This window comes from Falco cherrug, chromosome 4, assembly GCF_023634085.1.
Source record: "Falco cherrug isolate bFalChe1 chromosome 4, bFalChe1.pri, whole genome shotgun sequence".
Classification (NCBI taxonomy): domain Eukaryota; kingdom Metazoa; phylum Chordata; class Aves; order Falconiformes; family Falconidae; genus Falco; species Falco cherrug.
This window is the reverse complement of record NC_073700.1, coordinates 3,766,030-3,780,583: the sequence shown is the minus strand read 5'-3', so window position 1 is coordinate 3,780,583 and position 14,554 is coordinate 3,766,030. Positions and strand designations below refer to the sequence as shown.

The 14,554-nt window shown below is 44.4% G+C and overlaps 1 protein-coding gene across 2 annotated transcripts; it reads right to left on the bottom strand.

Annotated features, from left to right (window-relative positions):
* Positions 1-1,443: 1,443 nt before the first annotated feature.
* On the bottom strand, positions 1,444-14,537 carry ISY1 (ISY1 splicing factor homolog). Of its 2 annotated transcripts, XM_055709269.1 has the most exons (12): positions 14,405-14,537; positions 14,161-14,183; positions 12,138-12,189; positions 10,390-10,455; positions 9,564-9,606; positions 9,277-9,389; positions 8,466-8,583; positions 7,427-7,549; positions 4,899-5,005; positions 3,688-3,774; positions 2,129-2,246; positions 1,444-1,968 (listed from the first exon to the last, which is right to left on the bottom strand). In XM_055709269.1, exons 1-11 carry the CDS (start codon positions 14,405-14,407, stop codon positions 2,139-2,141), a joined length of 843 nt encoding a protein of 280 aa, XP_055565244.1. In that variant the 5' UTR covers positions 14,408-14,537; the 3' UTR covers positions 1,444-1,968; positions 2,129-2,138. The 2 variants fall into 2 exon arrangements, with proteins under 2 accessions (XP_055565244.1, XP_055565243.1); XM_055709268.1 differs by having other exon boundaries at positions 1,444-2,246.
* Between the last annotated feature and the right edge of the window lie 17 nt (positions 14,538-14,554).

The window sequence follows — 14,554 nt, the reverse complement described above, 5'->3', positions numbered from 1 at the left end:
TTTTTCCCCCTCCCTTCTGTCATTATTACTCTGTCCCTGATCTTTTGTCTTTGTTTTCTGGCTTCTACGTTACAGATTCATATAGTGACAGAAGGGATCAACCATTGGTACTACCCAAACTCCCAGACTGGATCAGGCCATAAAAACCAGTTGGGTATTTTCCCCCCTAAATCTAGTTTGGCTATCTCCGGCATATAGTTTAGCAAATCTATAGCAAGACTGGCATTCCTCTTCCAAGCACTGTTCCCCTGGAAGAAAAAAAAAAAAAAGAAGAAAAAAAGACAAACCGTGCAGCCTAGCAGCATCACAGCTGGCAAAGGGCTGTTCACAACAGAGCTGTAACTCCAAGCACCTTTTTGGCAAGCCCATTTGGCAGCTCCAGTTTTTTTGTCGGTGTCACATCTCCCCTGCCCTCGCCCTGCTCTGGTTTGGTGAACACCACTCCTGAAGCATGATAAAGACTTGGTAGGCTGCCTGCCAATTTATTCAGCTCTGGGGACTCAGTTAGTGGCTCAGCACCAAGCAAAAAGGCCTTTATCCCTCACAGACTATCTTTTCCATGGGCAAAGAACACTAGTCTGACCCAGTACTGCTGAGCCACGGACCTGTTCAGCAGACCCAAGATGAAAGGGGCCTATTTTTCCACTGCTGCTGGCCAGGGGTTTCAGGGAAGGAACTTGGGTAAATGGTGCTGTCTTCTACAACAATACAGATAGCGTGGTGGTAACAGTACACCAACCTTCGCTAAACCCCAAACCAGAAAACACTCAAGGAGCAGCAGCAAAACAACTTTGAAGAGATGCTTGCAAGTCAGAGAACACAAATTATTATCACTCATAAACATACTTGTTTACTGCTTCACTAGAAAGCAAAGAAAGCTGCGCTGCTAACGGGAAGAGAACGTGTTTGTAATGATAGTTGCCTGCTTGCTATCAGTACTTGAGTTTTGGTTTTAGTGTTGGGGTTTTTTTTTTAGATTTTAATTTGGCAGCTATGCTTTCCACTTTTTTAAGGCTTTTTTTGTTTGACCATTTACATCAAGTAAGACAAAGCTTGTCTGTAATTTAGAGCTTTGATTGTTCTGGAGTAGATTACTTCCAAGGGATAGCGCTGTATACTAAGAGCATCTAGAAGCTCTAAATAGTCCCAGACACGGTTACTTGGTTGTTAAATACTGTATTCTCTAGATAGCACTTCGACTCCATGGCTGCAGATGTCCAAGTTCAAATTTCATTCTCTCAGACCTGTATAACGATGTCAGTCACACGTAAGCCTCCGAGCAGGCTCTGCTGGTAGGCTGCCTCTTGTCACACGACACACAAGCTAAGAGCAGCAGGGGAAGCAGAGCTTCAAACCTCTATGTGGGATGGCTGTTTCTCATCCCGTTCTTCGGCTACAGTTAGTGAAGCAACACAATCCTTTCAGCTAGAATGAAACAAGACATCAGGTTGCAAGTAAGCTTTTAGTAAAAATTTTTGAGCAAGGTATTGCAAAGTTGGAAGTATTTACAATAGCTGAAATATCCAGCATTTAAACAATTCACCCAGGCACGGTTACAAACCACAAAAAGGGTAACAGCTTTTAGACATACTGCATGTGTTTATATGAAGAACCACATCAACTTCAAAGTCACTGGTAAGATTTGCCATCAGGGTACCTGTGAACAGCTTCTAGGCTATCCTGGTAAGTGAATCAGGAGTAACAAATTAAGTTACTTCTGGACTCGGCTCAGCATGTATTAACATGAGAAAGATGTGTACACTTACAGCCAGGATACAGCGGACAGAAAGGCAGTAACACCATTCAGCTTTCCTTCAGGATTTAAGGAGTCACTGGTTTGGGGCTCTGTCGGGTGAGAGGCACCACTGCACAGACCGTTTCACCGTGGAAGGACCGAGGACAGTTGCTGAAGATGCAGACAAGCTAACCTAGGTCTGGTCTTTTTCAGCACTGAAGAGCCAAGTCATCCTGGTGGATAAACCAAAACGATGGTTTTCCTTCAGCAGGACACACAAACTTTACCACTTTACCGTTAACATCCTGAGGGACTTTCAGAGCTCAAAGTGTCTGCTACCAGAATATATGAACCTGTTGCTTTTAGATGGATTACACAAAACGTGGGACATACTGGTGCAATGCTACAATCCTAAAAGTGTTTTTGCTTCTTCGCTCTGTGCCATGAGGGTTTCACTGGCATACTTCTGAAGAAGCTCCATCTTCTTTCTCCGTACAAGAGCTTCCTCAATCTGCAAATACAAAAATAGGATGACATTCAGCTTAACTGAGATACTGAATCTAGCATGCTTTGCTACTCAGACAGGAGGAACAAAACCACAGGAAACAGACTGTGAAAGTTAGAGGTGTGTACTAGTGTAAAAGTAGTTGAATTAAGATGAGTCAGGAGTGTCTTTTCATACTTAACTGAAGCTCATGGAAGCCAAAAGCAGCAGTACGATAGATGCCTCTGTTTCAGACCTATGATCCTACCCTTTTTAATTAGGATATTAGCCACCATTTCATTTTACTCTCAGGAGTATTTTGTTTCAAGCAATTGTCTTAGATATAGCTTTAACAAACACACAACACGTGGCGTTATGCCACACCAGTCCACACCCCTGAAATAACAGTGTGACGAGTGTGCCTTTCACATTAGCAATGGCTATGAACCTCTTACCTAAAAGTTGTCTGGAAGTGCCAGCAATACATGATTCTTTAACAAGCACGTACGCTAAAGATCTACTAATACTGCCTGCAAGACTTGTTTTAATCTCAGTAATCATTTTATATTTGTCCAAACTGCACACAGGCACACAGTATCTCTCAAAAATAAGTGCTCTGAACCTCAGTTTTTGTAATGCAGTATCTAGAAGGGGTAATCCCATAGGCATAAGGTATGGAGTGATCTGCCACTGTAAAAGCGTTACACTGACTACTGTCTAATCAGAAAAAACTGCTATGTAAATCAGCAAGTTTTCACCCTCAGTTATGCTCTTTTCATTATGAGAATACAATCAGCCGGAGTGCAATGTTTTTAATCATTATTTTTCTCCTGAAGTTTTGACAAGCCATTACACATTTTGTTGAATCTGCCGGATCATGACTTCAAAGGACAACACAGCACCGTTATCTGACAAGATGGCAGCAGGGGACAAACTGCCACATGCTGTCTGCGTGATGTAAAGGCATACCTACCAAAAGATATGTAACTCCAGAACATTCTTGCCAATTGTATATCAAACAACTTGTACTGTTAAGGTAATATATATATCCTGGAGCAGTTTTAGAATATAGTAGTCAATTCAAGGTCATGCCACCAAAATAGTTTTAGAAAATTCACAAGAGCAAACCCTGCAATTCAGAAATCATCCCATTAAATTAAAAAAAAGTTAAGACAGGCAGCAGAAAAGATATAGTAGGCAATTGGGGTTATCTTGGTCATAGCACCACAACACTTTCCAATGTATGTAATATTTATGAAGGTTTGGGGAATTCTCAGGTGAAAATGGTTATAGCAATGGTACTGTAATTCCAGTTCCACAGCATCTGCAAAAGGATTAAACAGCTGCAGTGTCAAGTCACAGAAATAACAAACTGAGGACACTTTTACTGATGACCTGCCATAAGTTAAGATCTCTGTCTTGCAAAAGCCTGAGTGCATCTCTGCAACTTAATTTTGTTACGTCTTACCTCCTGTTGAGATGGCACTGGAACATGTGCAATAAATTTCTGTTGGCCTTCTTCACCTTCTTTTTCCTTGCCACCTTCCTCATCAGACTAAAGGAAAAAATAATTAAGCCACATCAAGTTTACTTTCTGAAGAGGTCATCAAAAAGCCCTTTTTTACTTCCTTTGCCAGAAGGAACCAGATACAGCAGGATAAGCGCTACAAAGACAAGGAGGTAAACAGGCCTGAACAACAAAGGAATATGAGAAGCATCAAGTTCAGCTTCTCCTCCTCGACATTTCCAGAATCACTGCCTTCATTCTTCATATGGCTTTTCCTCTGTTGCGGCATGGGCATGAGTGTAAAGCTATATTCCCTCCTCTCCCCTATCTCTGTCTGCCACAGTAAAGCTATAAACAAAAGGGGAGCCAACTAACCAAGAAGGAAGCAAGTGCTTTAAAAATATACATACCACTTCCCTGTATAGCTCTGTACTGCCTCCTTCTCACACCTCAGAGCTGGGCTTACGAATCATGACATAACAGAAATAAAACAGGGTACCACCACTTTTACCTTATGGACTAACTCCTTTTTATTCTTGTGATAAACCCACTTAGGTATGGACTGCGAAATAAGAACTAGTTTCCAGTACCCCTTTTACAGATCTCGGAGAGTGGTGCCAACGTCCCTCACTTCTCTTACCAGCCCTGGATGCACGGAGATTAAAGAAACAAGAGCCATGTCCCGGTAGCAGCTGCAGCGTCAGCAAAGCCTTGCTGTATCACAATTCAAGTATAAACAAGACCCGAGCAACCCTGGGTTTTGCTACACATTGACAGCATAAATTACACTGCACACAGACCTACTTGTGCTGTTACTGATGTAGATTGTACTTGGGAGCGAGACTGATCAGCGTTAACAAGACACTAGTTCACAGATACCAGCACTCCAGGCAGTGACAGATAAACCACAGCAAGGTCTCAGCTGTTAGCTGTTTCTCACTCAAATAAGAAGTCTTCCTGAGCTGCTAGCTTTCATCGCTTTCTAAACTTGCACCCAGTGTACTCATTTAGTACTGATTTTTACAGAACAGGGACAAACGTATAGGAAGTTAGGCAGAGAGAAGGCCAGAACACAGCAGCAGACAGGTTCTTGGCAAAGCAACTCTGCATCCAAGAAGGCAGCACAGAAGACACATGAAATGTTACATCACCTTACATTAGCCATCACATACCTCATCATCATTGACAGCATAGATATTTACTTCCTCCTCCTCCTCCTCCCCTCTTGCAAGTCGTGCTTCTCTCTCCATTTTCCATTTTTCCACTGCTTCTGCTATAACTGGTTAGGAAAGGAAAATGGCAAGTGTATCTGAGAGCATGTTAAAGCAGCACGGTCCCACTTCCAAAGCTCTTCCAACAGACTTCAACTTCTTGCTTAAATCCTCTACACTGTTAAGGCACCCTTACTGTAGAACCTGGATGTAGTATCTAACAAAATACACCAACGCAGTCTGAGCAAAACCCAGTGCTAGCATTTTGAAACTGTGGTACTTGGCAATGCCTTAATTTGGGTACATTTTAGACTCGAAGTGTCACAGATAAATATCAACCTACTTTCTGAACAGAGCGACAGGGGAAGTTGCATGACCAGGCTAAGTGGCTCCTACAGCTCTGTAGCATGTCAACAGCTATAGGAATGTTGATCACTGCGTAGTCAATAAAACATGATTACACTCCTAACAGTGGCCACCTACATAAGTCTCTAAGCCTCTCTCTTTTCAGCTCATAGTGTATTTATCCTATTTTGTAGCATGATTCCAAATCTGTAACTCACTGCTAGCTAGCTGTTAGGCTACTCTACCTCTACTGCACAGCTGAGTACTAGTAAGAACGCTAAAACAAGTTTTAAGAAGACTAATCAGTGACATTGCCCGTGTATAAAAATTCTAGGGAGGTGCAAAATTCATGCAACCAGGCAGGATGAAATGCCTACAACAGCAGCAGTCAGCAGTCACTCCTCCTACCTCTCAAAGATTTAACATTAAAATGCTCTTCCCCAGACAGCAAGGTCTAACTAACTAGTGGCATCTTTGTGTGGTTTCGTAATAGAACAGGTACCCCAAATTAAGAACATTTTTCAATGCTTTGTTTCAAAAAAAATGTAAGTCTTTGATAACAAGGTGAAAACCACAACAGCCCAGACAACAAGTGACTCTAAGAGAATCTTAGCTATTGTGCATTATTAGTACATTAACTGTACATTAACAGTACACCTATTGGTTCCGTTAGCATCTCTACCCTTGTTATTTCAAGTGGTACAATCCCCAAAGATGTTAGTTTTCTTAAACAACCACATGAATCCAGACAAACTACCTCTCCTGCCTGTAATTAACAAGACGTGCCAGCTGAACACAGAGGGAAGCCGTTCTGCAAGCGCCGCACCGCACAACTTCCCTTTTTTCACTATCAATTGTCTGCCAGCCAGCTGCCGCTCGCTGACTTTAAGGCTCTAGGCTATGCTGCGGGACATGGATAAGGGAAATATTTCCTTTAGCTCCTTCTTCTTCCCTGTCCTGTAATCTAACTGACAAGGCATAATCTTTTAACACACAATACGATGAGGATCTCACACACTGAGCAGGGCTAAATAAAAGTAGTGGATGACCATACCACGAGAAACTAAGTATTGGTAACAGTTACAGGCTCACCTGCTTGTAATCATCTGGACAAGCCACCTCCTGCAGTTTCATTTAAAGTTTTTCACTCTAAATCCAGACAGATAATCGTAAACACAAAGCACCACCATTTGAGAAAAACCTGATCGTTTTATCTGCTGTGTTCTGTGGAAAAGCCTGCCAAGGGTTCCTGTAGCAGGACTTTTCCTGCAGAGCACTGAGGATCTGCCTGCAGTTGAAGCTTCAGAAGAACAGACCATAAAACCAAACATACAATGCAAACAGCAACAAATTGCCAGGATTAGACACTGCTTACCCAAAGCACTAAGAGGACTATTTAGAAAACAGCTAAGCTCTTAAAGGTGGTGTGCAGCCTCTTGCCCAAAGCTACACAAATACCAGAAGACGGCACACAGTGCTGAATATTAAAGTGGGTTTCAGGAATTAGACTCATAATCCTGATGTCTTTACTGGGCGAGTCAGTAGAAACAAAGCCAGAGAACTAAGTGAGCAGACACATGCATAAATATTATCTACTGAGGAAGTATGGGTTTCAAAGGAAAAAATGTTCACAAATGTGTTGAAATTCTGAGATGCATGATGTGGATAAATCAGCACAGGCCACCTAGACTACAGGGTTTCCAGAAGGTCCCCTCTAATCTCCAAGAAAATGAAACAGCTATGTTTGTGGATAAATAATTAGATGAGACAGGAAACAGATGGTACAGTTGGTTTTCACAAAGGAGGGAGATAAGTGCTTGAGTTCCATAGATCTCCCTGTTGCAATCTACTCTTATGTTCTTAAGCATGAAAAAGGTAGGGAAAAATGGAGATGTTCCTTCAACAGCAAATCACTTGCTGACAGTATGAAATCACTAACAACAGTAAAGAGGAAAGCCATCTCTAAAGCACACCCCCTCACCCCTGAAAAGCCTTCCACAACAGTGATTAGGACACCTATGTAAGAGATGAAATCTGACAGCTAAGCACAAGACAACACCCACGGGGGAAAAAAGAAAGCTATCTTCAGAGTCCGCCAGCACCCCTTCTTGGACTGGTTTATGCAGGTTTTGTATCTCACATACCTTTCTTTTCATGTTCTTGTTCCAGCGGCTCCAGAATACCATCATCTTCATCCCTGTAGCCATAGTATTCTGCATCAATGGCTTTCATAAGCTCAGCTCGCGTTTTCCGAGGTGGTGGGAGGGCTGAAAGAGCACGACCGTCATTCATCCAGGTCCATCTCAGTAACTTGCTGGGCATTCCTGGTTCCTGTCAGCCTCACAGCAACTACAGCTACCTCGCTTAAGCTAATAACCAGTGCCTGCCCCGAACTGCTGCCGACATTGGGAGCACTGGTGTTTTACTCTGGACTGCACAACGCAGTCTGAACAGGTGACCCAGTGCTTCATACCGCACAGGTCCCACCACTGCCATGCATGTGGCTGGTTTGCCTCCTGTACTGGAGTCCCAGTACAGAGCAAGACTGCTAGATGAAAGGAACTAAAAAACTGCCTCAGGCTCCCCCAGATCATGTAGTATTTCCCCTAATTTTTCTTTGCAGACAGAAAGTAAGAAAAAGCTGATTTACTCTGTGTCACTTCCAGGCCCAAGTAATTCCCACTCATTCAATGACAAATTATACATGCAGTTTTATCCATTTACATCTAGTTTTTCCTATTATGAAAGATGATTCCTGCTTCTAAAATTACAATCGAGCCAATTTCCTTTTTTTAAAAAAAATTCTGAACTCAGAGTACAATTTAGACCTTATCAATAAAGTTAACCTGTTATGCTGGGAAGTTTCTACACAACATCAGTCCTGATCATTTGGAACACCCAGCAGAAAACACACGGTTTACTCTGTTCTACATTTCTTTAATTGCAAACAGCCAAAGGTGTTCTTTGCTCAAAGAAACAGCATTTAATTAACTGCTTGTGTTCAGCGTTTTATTTAGCTGATCTAAGGCACAGGCCAGAATATGGTGTTACTAGCATTCCCCACATACTACAGCAGACATTTTACTCAAGATACGTACTATATCTTGAGTATATATGTACTATGTACTATATAGAAATACTACTATGTGTTTCCATGTCTGGGAAGAGTTGCTATTTACTTACGTTCCTTTTCAAAAAGTTCTCTAACTCCTGGTAAATCCTTTGCAGCTCCAAAATACTTGTAACCTCGGTTTCCTGGAACTTCTTTCCCTTCGTGATCTAACATTTTCGGTCCAATCCGCTGGAAAACAGAATTCATTCTTTAAAATGGTATTCCTCTTGTATTACCTGTTTTCCTGGGCATCTTCAAAGATTAAAGGATCGAGAAAGAAGATGCACTACACCAGTTCAAACTACCCTGCAAGTAAAACACCCTCACAGCTCATTTTTACACAGGTTCTCTACTTCTACGACAAATCACGCATTTAAAACAAGCGCCCATACCGGATTCACCTTCCCAAAATATCCAAACCCGTCTTATTCTCTGCACTAGTACATTCAGGTATCAGATAAACCAGCACTACTAATCTGACAATGAGCACACATTTGATGTTTCAGCAAGTGAGAGCTAGCGTCATTATTTCAATTTCGGCAGTAGCTCGGTGAGCCAAGGGAAAACCCTTCTGCAGACAGACAGAGAGCAACACAGACACCCAGCACCGACCGAGGGGTAAGATCAGACCCTGCTGCAAACTCCTACCAGGAAGGCAAGGCCCCTTGAACTGGTGTTCCAAATAAAAAGTCTGATCTGCTCATCACGGAAACAAATATTTCTTCTAACACAACCTAACATTTTTAGGAGCTGAATGAAGTTCCTCTCTAACAAACATTTGCCAAGTAATATGTGGTTAACTAAACATTGACCAGATTTTTCCCATTGGTCACTTCACCTGTAAGCAGAACAACCATGCAGTACAAAATCATCTACACTTACAGCATAATCAGGACCTCCAAGCTCCTTTATTCTGAATTCCCAGTGTCCTTTCTCCCTCAGAAGTTTGTTTATCTCATCATTCAGGTCCCGAATTCTGAATTCACCTAATCCAGCTGTTAGAGGGGGAAAAGACAACAAATTAGACAGCTTACTAGAAGCACCAGAGTAGTTTCAGAATTTATGCAATGGAAACAGTATAGTTCACATGAAATGTGAACTACACTGTAACTGCTTAAGACTGGAGATTAAAATAAAATGAAAAAAAAAGCTAATGAGAAAAATCTTACCATTTTGAATCTGCGCCACTTTCTTGGAAATTTCCCCAATGATCTATTTAAATAAGAACACAAGTGATTTTCTCAAAAAAAGACCCAACCAAACAACGAAAACCACAACCCCCCCCAAAAACCCACAAACAAAACCCTAGAAAGACCCAACTTCTAAGTTGCCTTTTCGATCTAGAAAATGGACCCGAGCCTATCAATTTAAAATATCAATATAGATTTTATTCAGACACAAATGAAGTACCCCAGAAGCTTAAAAACCAAGGAAACATTTTTATAGCTGTACATGTGATGAGGAAAGAAGCATGTCCACAGCGAGAGGCTGAGAGAGAACTGAGTCTGACCCACCTTAAGAGAAGGCAAAAAGGGAGTAACTTACTGCTGTCCTCAGCCACCTAAGGGCAGCTGAGCTACCTACGGTATAGAGAGGGCAGAGCCAGACTGTTTGGGATGTGCATGACAACAGGGCAAGTAGCAACAAACAAGCTGGAACTGGCGAAATTCTCATTAAATTCAAGGGCGGGGAGGGGATCATTAAGAATGTATTCAAACTCTGGAACAGGTGCCCCATAAAGCTGTGGGAATCCAAATTCTTGAAGATATTCAAAACTCAGTTGGACATGGCCCTGGGCAACTTGACATGGTAGGACCTGATCTGAATACTGTGGTGAACTGTAGGATATTTCAACCTAAATTATTATTTATCTGATATATATATATATATCTGTGATTTAACTGGCAGCGTACTGAAGAAGTCTGAAAAAAATCTGTAAGAAGCCGTCTATAAATACCTACTATAGAATCAGAAAAACCTACAGCTTGACATTACCTGTCGCCTCCATTTCTCAGCTTTAGGCAATTCATTACACTCTGATGCAAGGAAAGGTCTTCGCTCCTGTTTGACAGAAAGCCACACACCATGAAGTTTTCACCTAGCATCAATATATTGACAGCATTTCATGCAAACTTTATTGCTTAATTAATCCCAGACTATGCTACCAAGCTCCAGTATCTTGCGCTCCCGCTGATTTTTAGCAAGTGGAAAACAGTGACTATTTACAACCCTGCCAAATTAAAATTATCAAAAAATATAAAAATCTATGTAAATCCACTTTATTCAAAACAAAACCTGTCACCTGTTTTTATAAAACACCCCACAATCCTCTCCAATACAAATAACGTTCCCTTTCGGACAGCTGAATTACAACATCATTTTCAATATACCAGCATCTGAATAAAATCCACTGTCTTTCAAGTATCTATTACATTTAAGCCTTTTTTTCCTCAATTGCTACTACCTAAATAATGTAATTTTCTTCCAAAATGATTTTGTTTTGGATAAATTGTAGTTTTGAGAATACAAAACTCCTTTTCCCCAACCTTCTTCACATTCTACAGACTGGCTTACACAAACTTAACACTTCACATTACCTCTAGGACTCTGTCTGATACTTTTTTATGTATTAAAAAGCCTTCCGTCACATAATATACTGGGAACTCTAGCCCATCTTATTTTCTGGCTGTTGTTCATGGAATCTTTTCCACTGCAGTTTCCCTCACACTGTTATTTTCCACTTTACTGTTTCATATTGCTTGCACTCGTGTGTAAAACAATTTAACTTGCAAAGGTATGACACCTCAGTTGCCAGAATTCCTTTGTCAGTTACCCAAAATTAAAAATTTTAAGTCTGTCCAAGAAACATTATTGGGAACACTCCGATTCCAACATAAATATTCTTGCAAATTGAGTTATGATTCAGTGAAAAATGTACAGGAATATCCAGAGATGGTTTAGAATTAGTCTCTAAGGTTCTGCATGGGTTTAGGCATGCTGTTTCCTTCATTATAGTGGTGGGATTTTTAAATTACAAAGTCACCAAGTCCATTTTTTGTCAATCTTACATCAAGTAAAAAAAAAGCTGCATGATAGCGAAGATGATGAACAGATGCACTGCTGTCATGTGTTGGGTTAATAACATGCCTCGAGTTCACAATGATCCTGACAGCCCCCAGTTTCGCGGTTACTGTTTTGTCCGAGTATCACCAATGAAAGAGATTAGAAGGATTTCTCTACCTCTTCTGGGAAGAAATCCAAACAAACCTTGTGATTACTGTTAGAAAAATATGTGCACATGTATCCATTTGTGTAAGCAATTGCAGAAGGAGATAACTTGAGTCTCGAAAATAATTTTCATTTTCTACCACATGCTGCCTCTATTTTCAGCACTATTGTAATTTGGTTTTTGATTGTTGGTTTTCCAAACTATTACATAAAAAAAATTAAGTGATGTTTAATTTGCACTTTCTTCTCGGCAGCCGAGCCAATGTTTCTCTGAAACACCCACATACATAGAATTTTCTTAACCAAATAACCTGTTTAAAAATTTATTTACTGTTTGTTTTGCCTCACTGTGAAATACAGCCCCTACTTCAGCTGCCTTCCAGGTGACCAATGTCAGACTCCTACAGGACACCTGTATCTGGCACATGCCCTGGCAGCTGTCACACAGCTCCGCACATCGCTTGCGTCCCACTCTTGATTGGAGCTAACAAAGCTTTAGGTCTTTTACATCATACCTTAACTTTCCCTTCCTCAAGCTGAGCTTGCCGGAATCTTGCCAAGGCCGTCCTTAAGAAAAGAAAGGAAGCAGATTTACTTTCACAAAGCTACATTCCAACAGGAATGAGTTCTACTCTGGATGTTTATTATGGACTTAATTACAGTCTGTAGAAAACAAAGGCTCGAACATATTCATTGACTAGGTCTTCCAGCCAGCAACTTCAATGCTAGAAATCCTCGGGGGTAAATTTCTTACATAAATGTAAACACTGGCAGCAGCTAATTTTTTTTTTTCTGTTTAGCATATGCCAACACGTTCACTATTAGCAGCAAAAGGATGTCAGCAAGTTACAAGCACAAGGATTAAAGGTTACAAATCTTAGCAGGGGATACATCACAAAGCAAACAAAAAACTCAAGAGAAAAAAGCTTCAGTAAGGAAAGCAGCAGTCAGTAATCAAGTTTATCAACATAACCAAAGTATTCTAAGTCTCTCGCAACTGAGCAGAGACTACACACACTACAATTTAATACACAGTTTTATTTATTTACTAGACATTTAATAGGTATGTTAAAAAATGCAAAACAATCGACTGCATTTAAAACCTTGAACAGCATACCTATACCCTGCATCTAAGCCAATTCTCTAGGCTGGAGTGCCAAGGGGACGGGGCCAGGCTCTGCAGGGGTGCCCAGCGGCAGGCGAGGGGCAGCGGGCACAAACTGCAACACAGGCAGTTCCAGCTGAATGTGAGGAAAAATGTCTTTCCCTTGAGGGTGACAGAGCCCTGGGGCAGCTGCCCAGCCAGGCTGTGGGGTGTCCTGCTCTGGGGAGGTTCAAACCCGCCTGGACATGACCCTGTGCAGCCTGCTCTGGGTGAGCCAGCTTTAGCAGGGGGTGGGCTGGGTGCTCTCCAGGGGTCCCTTCCAACCCTGACCTGCCTGGGATTTCCAGAATGGAATCACACCATTCAGTCCAGTGTCCGAGATGCACTGGCTGGGATCACTGCAGAAGAGCACCTTGCACGGAGTCTGCCAGCTGCAGTCTCTTCAACCTCCCTCTGAGTTACTATAACAAGCTCAGAAAGTGTTTTTGGAAGAAAAACACACACAAGACAAATATGCTGAAGAGCCTCTAATGTAGCAGTTCTACAGGGTGGCCTGTAAGGCGTTTTGAAAAGTACTCAGGGAGGTCAGGAGAAAAATAAGTATGTTAAAAGCCATCGGTTTAGCCCAAGCTGCTCCCAAGCAACAATTCTGCTTAAATCAATGCTGACAGACTCCTGCCCAGCCTGGCACCTCTGTTCCAAAAATGGGAACTGCCTAAAACTGTAATGGGTTATTAGAACGTAGTTCACCACATTTACCATCCAGCCCCTGCTGCAGCCTCTGTCCCGGCAGCACCAGCCCAGCGCTGAGCAGTAGGTACACCAGTGCCCCACATCCCCCTGCTCCTGGCCCTGCGTTCCCTGGCTCCCTGAATCCCCCCGCTCCCAACCCCTGGGCATGCTGGTGCCCTGCACCCCCCTACCCCCAGCCCCCCCCGCCTCCCTCCATCCCCCCACTCCCGGCCCTGGCCCCCCCGGCTCCCTGCATCCCCCAGCTCCCGACCCTGCATCCCCCCCTTTCAGCCTCCGGGCACACTGGTGCCCAGCATCCCCCCTGCTCCCAGTCCCCGAGCACACCGGCTCCCCGCATCCCGCCACTCCCAGCCACACCAGTGCCCCGCATCCCCCCGCTCCCGGTACCCCGGCGTCTCCCTGCGCCCCGCATCCCCCCGCTCCCAGCCCCCGGGCACGCCGGTGCCCCGCGTCCCTCCACTCCCAGTCCCGGGAGCCGCCTGACGCGGGCAGCCGGGCGCTGGAAGGCCCTGCCAGGCTGCCGGTGCCCCACGGCGGGTCCCGCCGGCTGGGCGAGCGCGGGCCTGTGGCTGCGAGCCACGGCACTGAGGGCCCGTGTGCGGCACCGGGGAGGCAGCGCGGGCGGGGCCGGGCCTGAGGCGCCGGCCCGGGGGCAGGAGCGCGGCGTCCCCCGCACTCACATCGCCTTCTCCGCGTTCCGGGCCTGGAAGAGAGCAGAGACGGACCGTTACCACCCGCGCTCGCGGCGTCTGGCCGCCCGGGCCCAGCCCCCGCCAGAGCGGCCTCGCTCCGGGGCGCCCGGCCGGGGGGAACGGGGGGAGCGGGCAGCACGGCCCGCGTGGCCCTCGCCCCCGGCCCACCGCGGGAGCAGGGCCGCCCGCCGCCGGGCCCGGGCCCAGGCCCCGGCCCCGGCCCCACACTCACCATGGTGCCGCCGCGCCGGGGTACCCCGGAAGAAGACGCGCCGCCCGCCGGAACCGGAAGCGGCCTCGGGTGCGCACGCGCGGCCCGCGCAGGGCAGGACCGGCCCCGCCGGCGGGGGGCGGGGGGTGCCGGCGGGGGGCGGGGGGTGCC

Bases quoted from the DNA above. Each gene is read 5' to 3' on its own strand.
- ISY1 (XM_055709268.1), bottom strand. The intron at 9,607-10,389 runs GTAATGTCAAGC...TTATTTAAATAG, and splicing joins CTGAGAAATGGAGGCGACAG to ATCATTGGGGAAATTTCCAA. The intron at 2,247-3,687 runs GTAAGACGTAAC...TTGTATTTGCAG, and splicing joins CAGTGCCATCTCAACAGGAG to ATTGAGGAAGCTCTTGTACG.